Below are 13,277 nucleotides of genomic sequence, written 5' to 3' on the forward strand. Positions count from 1 at the left end.
CAACTTCCACTAGTGTTAATTCAACTTCCCTTAGTGTTCATTTGTGAGCGAAGACCAGTTTGAGCCAGTTTTGTGCATAATTTCATCTTAAATTGACTAAAATAAAGTGTAAAATAAAACATTTCTGTGTCTTGTTTAGCTAAATCAGGATAACTCTACAAAGTGTTATCCGTTTACTCTCAAAACGTTAATTTAACTCTTGATTTCGGGGTTATACAGATGGTCCAGTGTTACTTAATTAACATTTCCAAAAATATTAAATTAACTCTAGAACAGATTGGACTCATATTAACCCTGAGAAAATGTGAAAATTTATTCTGTGAGTCTATTTTAACACTAAATTTTTTGCTGTGTACAACTTAGATTTGAAATTCAGAAAAAACAAAGCTATTTCCCCTCTATGAGAAGGGTCTGGTCTGAAAAAAACTGGATATTAATTTTGGGAAACGCTTTGATGGTAATGCATATAAGGATTGTGAAAATATGCATTAAATGTTTATTGTTACTCGTATATTGTTAGATTTATTTAGTTAGGACCATTATTATTATTATTATTATTATTATTATTATTATTTTTATTATTATTATTATTATTATTATTATTATTTTATTTTATTTTTTTTATGTGATTTTTCTGGAGGTGAGTCTGGCCGCTATTATTGCTTTCTTGGAATGTTCCACAGTACGGCATTGCACTATAGTTAGAGACACAAGCAAATGAAACCACTATGTTATAGGTCAGGTCTGTGGAGAGGCAACATCTCTCACAGTAAAAAGCCATGTTTTATTTGTATTTATTTCATTTTTGTTTGTCTAAGTTTATTTTTTATGTTGTCTTTTTATAGTTATTTTTCAATTCTTTTCTTTTTCTGACAGCGTAATTTAGTTATAGTAAGGTAACATACACTTAAATACTGTACGTATTTCACAAACTACTATTACTATTACTACTACTACTACTTCTATCTGCTCCTTATCCCATTACACAAACCCACAAACACAAACAGAAGTGCAAATCCAGCCTGCCTGTTTGCTGTTTGGGTTCTTGGTTAAGTCGTGGGCGGGTTTGTGGACACTGGTTTCGAGTCTGCAAGCGTTTTCCCCCTCACAGAAGCTCCACGTACCCCACCCACCACCCACCACACTCACTCACCCACCACCCACCACCCACCTCATCTACCCCCTCCTCCTTCTCCTCCTCCCTCTTCCATCCAAAAAACCATGTGACTCCTGGTTCCACTTACACTCTCCATGCATAAAGATAGGCCCATAACCGCATACACATGTTCACTGGCTCTTAACTAATTCATTCAGGAACACTTTGGGTTTGAAAAAAAAAAAAAAAAAAAAAAAAAAAATCACACACCCCCAAAAAAATTCCCCACGCTTCTCGCTGATTGAGAAAGTGTCTGACTGCAATTATAGGAACAAATCAGAACGGAAACGCGCTACACTGGTTTAATAGTTTGCAAGCATGACATTTTTTCACTTTTTTTTTTAAACGGAAAAGCGTGCAAAAATGACTCGTGAGCTTTTAGACGTGTTAGAAAGTTGTTACCTCCTCGAAAACCTGCTTTGAGTTGTGTTTTGTTTCATTCTTTCGGTCTGTCTGCGTCCCCAAAGCTCAAAATGCTCGGTTCCACTTTGTGATGTCATGAAGTAGAAGTTTTTGTTCGGCAATTTCAGGGTTGAAATTATCCAAACGATTCTAGTGAAAGTGTATAAAGTTTGAAAACACAACGGAGCACTTGCTGTTTTACATGACATCACAAAGTAGAACCGAAATTACCAAAATGTAACTTTTCCTTTTGGTGCGTCCGCCAGATACTTGTCTCCACGGAAATGTTATTGTGTTCTCGAAAAGCCCCACAGTACGGCATTAAACTAGCCTATAAGCACAAAAAAGTTACACTGTAAACCTGAAAGTTCAAAGTAATTAAAAAGATTAAGTTGTGCATACTCAAAGTTTTAGAAATAGTCCTACTAACTTAATTATATCAAGTTGCTGTAACATGTTTTTTTGAGTAATTTTAACTAATATGTTTTTATTAAACGGAATAATTGTGGGTGTAAGTGAGCGTTAACTTAAAACCATAGATGATAGGGATGTAACAATAACCGAAATATCGTGATATCGTATCGTCAAAGTTCTCACAATATATCGAATTTCAAGTCTCTTTGCTGAAATGAAGAGTTATGGTGAAGCAAAGACATGGGAACTACATAGACCATGATCCTTTGCTCCATTTCAGTGCAGACTACAAGAAGAAATAACAGTTCTAAGCACTTTTAAGTCTTAGTTCTCCGGATTAAATCTCGTGAAGACATTTTAAAAGGAAAAAGTCGCATATTAACCATCGTACCGTGAGATGTACATCGTGAAAATATCGTATCGAGAGATTTGGATATTGTTACATCCCTAATCGTGAGCCTCCCCACCATATCCTGAGCTTACCCCTGATATCGCAATAAATATCGTATCGGGAGGTTCATACCGTGAGACTTGGATATCGATACACCCCTTACAGATGAGGTACAACTCAGTAGAATTAGGTAGTCAAAAAATAATCTCTAAAGTCTGTATAATGTACTACTGTATGTGTATACTATAAACTAAAATGAAACTAAAATATCCATAAATTCAAGTTGTTATATAAACATATGGTCTGGTCACAGTATATAGAGAGTGGGTCATAATATTAGAACAATATCCTTCTGTAGCGCAGGTTTATGTTTGTTGTTTTCCTACTATTGCTGCTCTGTGCCGTCCATTACTTTCCTTGTATCTGTTGTCTGTTTCCATTGTTGGTTTGCTTATTTTATACGACGAAGCCATAACAGTGACTCTTTGTCCACACTTGTAAATAGTTCATATGCAAAATGTCTGAAAAATGCAAAAAAAAAAAGCTCATTGTGTTAGTTTTATGTTCATCAACTTAAAATAATTGTGGCAATAGATGTCCTCAATTTTTTTTTAAGGTCTGGTAACTTATTCGGGTTTACAGTGTATGGGTCAGATCTGTGGAAAGGCGACATCGCTCACATTAAGAAAAAGAAGGTATGTTTATCAAGTAATTTTTTTTCAAGGCGTCGCTGATCGAGAAAGTGTCTGCAAATATCGGAAAAAATCTGAAAGGAAACGCACCACGCCGGTTTAATAGTTCGCAAGCATGACATTTTCGCACTTTTTTTAAAAAATGGAAAGACACGGTGTTGACAAGCTGAGGAGAAAGGGTGAGCAGAAGTGAGAGAAAACAGTTCGTAAAGTGGTGTACATTGTCATCGCAGTTGTCTCGGATCGTTGGGCGTTCAAACGACTGCGCGGAAATTTGTCCAAACAGATTTTAGGTGAAAGTGGTGGCAATAGTCACTTTGTGGTATTGCGTGCACTCTGAGAAATGGTCTGACAATTGAGGCAAACTGGAACATTTTTGTGGGAAAGCTCTGCTAATATCAGGTTTTTGGGTTTGGGACCTCTGCGCTGTGCGGCCGATCTCTGAGTGGCGTTTTTTGATTCGCTTTTTGTGGGTGGTGGAAAAGGCAAAAAGCAGGTCAGTGCAGTAACATTTGGTTTTGTAATATACACTAGACAATCTTTTTGGTTTAGTCCCAGTTTAGTGGCGGTATAGACCTGGATTGGTCTTCTTCTAGTCCTGGTTTAGTCCCAGATTTGAGAGCCTTCATTTCATCACGAGTTGGGCCCAGTTTAAGTCTTAACATAGTTTATTCAGCCTCATTCTAGTCCTGGTTTAGTCCTCATAGAGTCAGGTCTGGTGACATGATGGCTGGAGCACGCGCACTTCACGTAAAGAAGATTTCAGGGTCGAGTTTAGTCCCAAATTGGCCTCTGTAATCCCAGGTTTGATGAGGTGATTGTGCAAATGTGAGCGCACACCTCTAGTCTTGGTGTAGTCAGGTTAGGGATGCACCAGTCCAACTTTTTCAGTTCTGATACCGGTTTTGAAACTTTCACTTTAAGTATTGACCAATAACAACCCACATCCATGCAACAGACGGAAAAAATAGACAATAAAAATCAGACAATACCATTCCAAACATGTGGTGTAGCTGTATTTATCCATGTCAACTACAGAGCAAATTTGTATGAATAGAAGTTCAAACATTCAGAGACTTTCTGGTAGCCTGATTCATCAGCCAGTTTTACTTCGTTTCACTTTGTACAAACCGTTTGACCTTAGATTTCGTTCGCTCGACAGTGGGCAGGTACTTTTTATCATTTAACCAATCGCTGCTATTTGGTCGTGACGTATGTAATGCGGCGCTAACGGGGCTGACTGGTATATTAAGCTTTTCACAAATCCCATAGGAAGAAGGGCAATAACGTCTAATTTCTCCTTGATGAAATTCACCAAACATTCTCTTTGTTCCGGCTTTAAATCCTCGATCTCGGGAATCGTTGACAACACTGACTATATGGCTCTTCGCTGATTGGCTGGTGCTTGAACGTGCACTTGCGGGGTTTTTGCGAACCGTCTAGTGTATTCTGATTCCTGACCTAGTTGCTGGACTTTCTGGGCCAACTACGCCCGATAAATAGTCTCATTACATCGATTTATAAGTCAAACCTGGATATCTACCAGACCGATATTTGAATGCCGATATCCCAATGAGCAATTTTTTTCAGTATCAGCTCCAATATTCAATACCAGAATCAGAAAGGTGCATCCCTAGTCCTGGTCACGTCCAAGTTAAGCCTCACATTTTTGATACGGTGTGTGTTCGTGTGTGTTTGTGTGTAAGTACAAAAGCCCCTTCTCCATGACGTGTCCACTGTGCGCTGACCTGCAGGATGTAGCCCCTCACGTAGTCTCGGAGCGTCCAGCCCAGCCCGTGGAGGATGTGGAGCACCTCTTCCTGCTTGAGCACAGAGAAGAGCCGGTCCAGTAGAATCTTCAGCCTCACCGGTACAGCCTGGGTCCCGTAGAGCATGAGGCTGCTGATGTCAAACACCACGTTGGACTGCACGATCTCCACCTGGGTGGGGTGGTACAGGTGCTGGGTGCTCAACTTGTCCAGGGCTGTGGAAATAAAGGCAGAAAAACACACAATTAAACGTCTATATTCTTTAAAATTTACTTTGGTGAGACTTTAGCCAAGTTAAAATATTGTTACCTCCTCAAAAACATGCCTTGAGTTGTGTTTTGTTTCATTCACACATGTTTGAGTATCACTTTATTATTAGTCTGTTTATATCCCCAAAGCTCAGAATGCTCTTTTCCACCTTGTGATGTCATGAAGTGGTCGTGTTCATGTTATCACCTTTTACCTTTTGTTAAATAGAGATGGACAGCTAAAATGCTTCACTTGACTTGGACTTACTAACTTTTCTCGTGATGAATCTGCGAACTACTTTTCTTGATCGAGTTGCTATTCTGTTCTTGTAATGTCCCACAGTATGGCATTAAACTGGGCTATAGACTCGAGGAAGTGACACCGCTTTGCCAAGTTATAGGTCAGATCCGTGGAGAGTACGGATGTAACGATAACCAAATTTTTCTGTACAATATTTTCACCACACGCATCTATTTATTGCAATATTTTGTAAAGGCAAACAAAATTGTGAATATACTACTTTTTTCTTTTAAAAATGCCTTATCAAGCCTTTGGTTTTGTCCTAAACTAAAGAGTTAAGATTTAAATGTGTTTAATAAAGTATTTCATTGTGTAAATTGGACTAAAACAGAGCAAAGGATCATGGTCTATGTAGTTTCTTGTGATTCTTTTAGCTGTTGCTGCACCATAACAAAGAAATGACACAAAAACACTTGAGATTCGATATATTGTGATGGTCCATGATAATATTGAGAGACTTTTGACGATACGATATCACGATATTTCGGTTATTGTTACATCCCTAGTGAAGAGTCAACATTGCTCAGAGTAAGAAGATATGTTTTTTCAACTTTTTGAAATAAAAACCTCTGTAATTGAATTGAAATGTGAGATAGAAATATTTAATACCAGACTGTGGAATATTCTAGACAACGCAATAACAACTCCATGGAGAAAAGCAGGTGGTGGACCCGAACACCAGAGAAGTTATGGACTATGCACTTTTACCCAAAATACTTTAATATAAAAAGAAAACTAAATATATTTATTTAAGGACAACATATTTCATAATGATATTGGTGCTACATAAAAATTTTTTGTTAATTTTGTACGTATATATATATTTTTTATTGTATATTATTATTATTATTATTATTATTATTATTATTATTATTATTATTATTATTATTATTTATTATTTTTTATTTTTTTTTTATTTTTTTTTATTTATTTTGAACCAATATGGTAATAAAAACATTACAACATTGCGATAAAGGTCCAATAAACATTTTTCCTACAAAACAAAGGTGCTACATTTACTTTTTTTTTTGTTTTAATTTTATTGCATTCCTTTTTAATTTATTTTCCAAAGATCCAGATATTAAAAACACTCCCCTCTGACATTATCACCGATACAGTGTCCATTGCGAGTGCAGGACTATCAGGTTTCCCTCTGGTCTCACTCGTATCCTCAGAGGCTCCTGCTCAGTCAGCATTAGTGCATCATGACGTATCCACTCGATAAAAGCAATGACATTAATGTAATTTTGCCCCATTCCTTTTATTTAATCTAATCTGGAGCTGCTTCTCATTACTGCTGCCCTTGCATCTCCGTGTTTATTTGCTCCTCTATCTCCATCCTCGCCCTGAGCTGCAGTTAGCCACGAGATATGCTGTATTTTTAGGAGAATTTTACTTTTACTGTCAATTTTATGACCTGATTTCAACATTAAAACAACTTAAGTTTGAAGAGTTAGAAGTCTTCGAACAACATTTTACGGAGATTTTGCACTATGATCTTTTTTTCTTTGGGGTCTGTCACCTGCTTGTTGCTATGGAAATGTCACTGCTCTGCCTAGAATGTTCCACAGTATGACATTAAACATTTTCTTTACTTTTATTAAATTACAGGTGATTTTATAGCTCAAAAATGCCTAGAAAAACATGCATTCCGACTGTGAGCGGGGTCGCCTCTCCACAGATCTGACCTCTAACTTGATCCGGTTTGATAGAAGATAGAAAGGTTTAATGCCATACTGTGAAACATTCCAGATAAAACAATAATGTCTCCGTGGAGAAAAGCATTTGAGAGAGATTTGAGAGATATTTGACTATTCGAGATTTTTTTATTTATTTTATTTTCACGATCAGTCATAAGTTTGGACACATCTCCTCATTTAATGTTTTTTTTATTTATTTATTTATTTAATTAATTTTATTTTATTTTATTTTATTTTTATTTTTTTTTGCTTTCTCCATTTTATATAGATACAGAAGACTTCAAATATATGAAGCTAGATGTGTGGAATTATAAAGCAAAGAAAGAAACTTGGAAAACTCAACAAAACATTTTTCTATTTTACATTCAAATGCTCAGAGTTGTTTGTTCCTTTGTTCTGTGGACGGAGCTGAAACCCTTGGCCTTCCCTCAATGAGCTTTTTGATGAAGTCTCCTGAAATGGTCTTCACTTCACAGCTGTGTCTTGTCAGGGTCAAAAAATGCCAAAAGTGCAAATCAGGGTTCAAAGAAAAGGCTGGTTGTTTTTATGTTACATTCCGAGTGTGTCTGTTCATAGTTTTGATGCCTTCAGTGAGAATCTACAATGTAAATAATCATGGAAATAAAGAACTAAAAATGAAAAAGTGTGTTCAAACGTTTGACTTGCAGTAAAAAACTTCAGAATACACAGTCTATGGAGTCTATTAGTTATTATAATTGAAATTGACATTGAAAAGGAAGTTAAGGTGAAAGACGTCTCCCAGATGGGGCCAAAAGACAGTTTTTCCTTTTCATTGCACTGGACTCTGCCATGAAATATGCACAAAGTAAATGCAAAAATGTTGGACCTGATCATTTCTGTAACCGACTAGACTCAATACTTCTTGTACCAGTCGCGGTCTAGAGTTTTCTGCTTCAACCCTGCACCAGTGTAAACATAAGACAGAGGTGGGGACTTGCAAGTCGTGACTTGGACTCGAGTCAGACTTGGGTCACTGTTTTTAGGACTTGAGACTTGACTTGATAAAATGAATTAAGACTTGGGGCTTAACTTGGACTTGAGGCCTGTGACTTGAGAAGACTTGAGAAGCACTTTTAAATCTGAATTCTTTCTATTCTGACCATAATGAATTCACTCTAAGATCTTGTCAAGACATTTCAAAAAGGAAAAATGTACATTTCTACAACTCTTATCCACTCATTTACAACTCATATATAAATATACTCAGATTTTTTGTAAGTATCATTTATCTTAAAAGTCATAAATTGCAAAAATCTAAGCTATATTTGATACTTTGGTTTAAAGACTTGAAATGACTTGAAGCTCAAAGCAGACGACTCGGACTTGACTTGGACTTATGGGCCAGTGACACAAGACTCGACTTGGACTTGCCTGTGTTTGACTTGGGACTTGACTTGGACTTGAGGTCAAAGACTTGAGACTTACTTGAGACTTGCAAAAACAACGACTTGGTCCCACCTCTAACATAAGATACTGAATGTTGTAAATATGTAGATTGAATTTTTTTATTTGACTTTTATTTAACCGCTGAGATTAAGAAGGAGTCCTAGTCCCACTTTAGCAAAAAGTGCAAAAAACAAAATCTAGTCAAGTTAAGATGACTTGAATTAAGAAAGTTTTATCATGATTTGAGTAAATTTCACTTGACAAGTAAAATTATCTACCAGTGGAATTAGACTTTTTGTACTTGAGATATTATATAATACATCTTACTACACTTAAAATAAGAAAAACAACAACTTTTTGCACTTAAAATAAGAAACTAAATCGAATGTTGCTTGAATTAAGGAAAACACACTTATTCCATTGGTAGATCATTTTACTTGTCAAGTTGAATCTTCTCAGATCAAGTAAAATGTTCTCAATTTGAGTCATTTTAACTTACCTAGATATTGTTTTTTTTGTTATTTTTTTTCTACTGAGACCCTATTGTACATGTTTTAGTCCCTGAGGAAACTAAAACACGCAAACTCCACTCAGAAAGGCCAAAATGAAAAGTAACACTCTAATGTTCTCATTTTCATTACAGGTTATACAACAAAACTCCATAAAAAACGGGCATTACGGGTAAAGCTGTTTCTCATTGTGTTCCAAGGACCATTACAAGTGTGTTTCTTTTGTTCTGCGCCGCACCTGGTCCGTCCCCATTATACGGCATGTCCTGTCTTCCATCTCCATCCGCGGTTCCTCCCCCCCCCCCTCCCCGCTCTTCTCCTCCCCCCCTGCACGTCACCCTTGCTCCCCTGTCTGGGTGACACCTGCCCGGGTCCCGTTCCCCGTCTCTGATCCCTGCTGACGGGTGCCTCGCCTGACAACGCCGCTCGGAGCAGACACGAACATAATAAAAAATGAAGAAGTGCTTGTCAGAGTGGCTGCCAATGCCGACGTGAAACGGGGCGAGTTGGGGGGGGAGACGTGCGCCTGACAGTTCAGAGGGGGGAGATTAAAAACTGCTCAATGAGGTCCTGTGAGCTGTGGCCCGGCCTCATACGGACACAAGCCAAACAGGTGTTTTCTTTTATCTCTGCCCCTCCTCCTCCTCCTCCTCCTCTTCGGCTCTGTACTCTGCCTCTCCTCTTCTCTTTCTTCTTCTGCTGCTTCTTCTTGTAGCGTGTGAAAAAGTGCTAGGTGTGGTCCGGCCTCTCACTCCTCGCTGCTCCTGTTTCGAGTTGTTTTGATGTACGGTGCAAAACAAGACTTTAAAGGCAACCGTAAAAGCGTGATATCAAAACAAAAAAAAAATCTAGGTTTGGTTAACTGGGACGCTAGAGAAATACTACAACGAGAGGACGTTTTAGACTCATTTGGAGCTTCAAAAAGGTTTTACAAGTTTATCTTTTCATGAACTCAACCAGTTCTTCTTTGTATTTTGACTAATGATGGCCAGAGAAATAACTCCAATTGTTTCTAAGTACTTAAAGTTTTGGAGTAATTGTACTTTTTTCAGTAGAATTTTACACCTGTATTTGTAATTGAGTATAAATCTAACCATGTACTTGTCATTAGTTAGTTTAAATCAGGGGTTTTTAACCTTTGCAATCTTGGGCCCGATTTTTTTTCTGAGCAAAGTAACGTGGGGCCCTGTCTCATATTAAATGCATTATATTGTACTGATTGTGGGGCCCCCAAAGAGGTGGTTCCAGACCTATTTTGGGCCCCGGACCTATGGTTAAGAATCACTGGTTTAAATCACATGAGTTTCACTGTTTCTGCTTCTTTCTATACCAACATCAAGTGTGTGCAAAAATATTGAAATATCGATATATCGTCTCGTTTAATGTGATGATACAGTATTGATATCGTGGGCTTCTGTATCGATATATCACCAAGAGTATTTTTTTTGGTATATGTTACTAAATTATTTTGTTACAGCACTACAGTTTTGTCACTTGTTTAGAGGAAGGAAACTCATTTATGCGACACATTTGACATTTGAATTTAAATGAGATTTTATTCATGAAAAGCTCAATTTTTACTGTTTTGATGATTAAAATGTTTGTGTTTCATATTAACTTTGCACAAAAAGTGGTTTAACAAAGACTTTTAATATCACAGCCATGATTTAGCCTTTATTTCGTATCGAATCAGTTTGAAATATATCATATTGAATACTGAAAGTATTGAAAGTGTAATGTATCAAGGTATGTATCGTATCGTGGCCTATGTATCGAGGTATGTATCGTATCGGCAACCGCTTAATGATACCCAGCCCTAGCAACATCTCCTGCTCTGATTGGACAGAGTTAAGAGAAAATGCAGATTGATGGTTTGAAATAACTAAATTCAGCTTTAAACTGTTCCATTTCTATAAAATACTGAGCTAAAATGCTGCTAAAAACATTAAAAAGTGACCGATAAATAGTACTTAGAGTGGTATTTTTCATGTGGTACTTTTTACTTTTACTTAAGTGCTATTCGGGCAGCAGTATCTGGACTATACCAATTCTAAAACAAAACTAGAATCTATACTAGGGATGTAACAATATCAAAATCCTTTCCCTTGATACGATACTTTCACAATACGCATGTCACGGTTCGATATTTATTGCGATATTTTGTGGAGGAAACTAACAAAACAGTGAATTTTTCTTACTTCTTTCTTTTTAAAAGCCTTGGGGAAGCCTCGAAAAGCCTTTGGTTTTGTTATAACACGAAGAATTAAGACTTAAAAGTGCTTAGTAACAGTTATTTCTTCATGTAGTCTGCACTGACACAGCAAAGGATCATGGTCTATGTAGTTCCCTCTGTTTTATATCCATTGCTGCATCGTTGTAAGTCAAGGTAAGTTTATTTGTATTGCACAGTTCATACGCAAAGTAATTCAAAGTGCTTTACACAATAAGAAAGACATTAAAATCACCAAAACTTGTTATTCGTGAGACTTTTGACGATACGATATCACGATATTTCGTTTTTTGTTGCGTCCCGGATCTTTACATTTGAATGAAACCACGATTCAAAGTGAAGTGAACCAGGTCTTAACGGAAAACAAGCTGCAGTTTTAAAGCAGCATCTTTTTCATCGTAAATGAAATTAAACAAAGATTGAAACTACAGAATAAAGCACTAGAAGAAACGTGTGTATTAGAACTGCATTAAACCGCGGCTCAGATATCTTCATTTGGTCATAAAGTCCTAAACGCGTCTCGCCGGCTTCCCTCCGCCCGTACGTTACAATCTAAAATATTGTCTTTCCTTGTGTTAAAATGCTCCTGTCTCCCGACTATTTTAGATAAGCATAAAGACTTGATAAATCTTATTAAAATCCCCGCGTGGTCCGGACATATTGGCCCTGGAATCTCCTACGGCAAGCCGAGTGGAGCCGTGTTTACCTAACCACTGTTTCAACCCCAACTTTATTGTCCCCAAGAGGAGATCTGTCACTCGGCCAGGTGCAACCCCGAACAAGAACAAATACATTAAATCACATTCTCTCCTCTGCAAGAAAGGCCAACGTTTAGACTAAGAGAGAAAAGAGACAGAGACAGAGAGTAAAGACAGAGGAGAGACAGAAAGGGGTGAGAGAGATGGAGACGGCTCTGTGAGTGTGAGAGAGAAAGAGAGAGAGGGAGAAAAAGAGAGATGGAGGGGATGAGACAGAGAAAGGGTGTGAAGGGGAGAAAGAGAGAGAAGGTATGAGAGTGAGAAAGAGGGAGAAAAGAAGAGGGTGAGAGAGAGAGAAGGAGGGTCAGACAGAGAAAGCGTGTGAAGGGAAGAGAGAGAGAGAGAGACGGGGGGGTGAGACAGAGCGAGGGAAGGTATGAGAGTGTGAGAAAGAGAGAGCGAGAGAGAGAGAAAGAGAGGGGGTGAGACAGAGAAAGAGAGGGAGGGCAAGAGAGTGAAGGTATGAGGGTGAGAGAGAGAGAGAAGGGGTGAGAAAGAGAGGGAGAGAGACAAAGCAAGAGAGAGGAGGTGAAACAGAAAGAGAGAAAGAAGGGGGTGAAACAGAGCGAGAGACAGAGAGGGGGGGGCAAGAGAGAAAAGGTATGATGGTGAGAGAAAGAGGACAGGGTGAGAAAGAGAGAGGGAGAGAGAGAAGGGTGAAAGGGTTTGAAAGAAAGGGGGTAAAAGAAACAGAGAGAGAAGCAGAGGGAGGAAAATGGAGAGGTTAGGGGACAGAGAATGAGAGAGTGTGAGAGGGAGAGTTAGAGAGAGGGTTAAATAAAGAGGCGGGGGGACGAAGAGAGAGGGTGAGAGACAGGGTGGAAGAGAGAGAGAGAGAAGGGTGAAAGGGTATGAAAGAAAGAGGGTTAGAGAGACAGAGGCAGTGCGAGTGAAAGAGAGAGAGGAAAATGGAGGGGACAGAGGATGAGAGAGTCTTAGAGAGAGACAGAGAGAGGGTGTATGAGGGAGAGAGGGTGAAAGAGGTAGAGAGAGAGGGTTAAAGAAAGAGACAGAAAGAGAGAGATTGAGACGAGGGGGTAAGACAAAAAGAGAGTGAGAGAGGGGGTGAGAAAGAGGGTTAAGAGAGAGAGAGAGGATGAGAGTTGAGTGCAAGAGAGAGAGAAAAGCCTGAAAGAAGATGAAAGAAAGAGGGTGAGAGAGACAGAGGCAGTGAGTGAAAGAGAAAGAGAAAAATGGAGGGGACAGAGGATGAGAGAGTCTTAGAGAGAGACAGAGAGAGGGTGTATGAGAGAGAGAGGGTTAAAGAAAGAGACAGAAAGAGAGAGATTAAGAGGGGGTG

General features: G+C 38.3%; 1 protein-coding gene across 1 annotated transcript in view; it reads right to left on the reverse strand.

Annotated features, from left to right (window-relative positions):
- Nucleotides 1-4,716: 4,716 nt before the first annotated feature.
- Nucleotides 4,717-13,277, reverse strand: part of LOC110160755 (zinc finger protein basonuclin-2) — a 135,823-nt gene continuing 127,262 nt past the window's right edge. The window contains exon 4 of the mRNA XM_055158498.1: nt 4,717-5,039. Within this exon, the coding sequence (XP_055014473.1) occupies nt 4,717-5,039 (323 nt within the window). The remainder of the gene's footprint in view (nt 5,040-13,277) is intronic.

The sequence above is a fragment of the Boleophthalmus pectinirostris genome, unplaced genomic scaffold (assembly GCF_026225935.1).
Source record: "Boleophthalmus pectinirostris isolate CB_2022bp ecotype Guang Dong unplaced genomic scaffold, ASM2622593v1 HiC_scaffold_22, whole genome shotgun sequence".
Classification (NCBI taxonomy): Eukaryota; Metazoa; Chordata; class Actinopteri; order Gobiiformes; family Gobiidae; genus Boleophthalmus; species Boleophthalmus pectinirostris.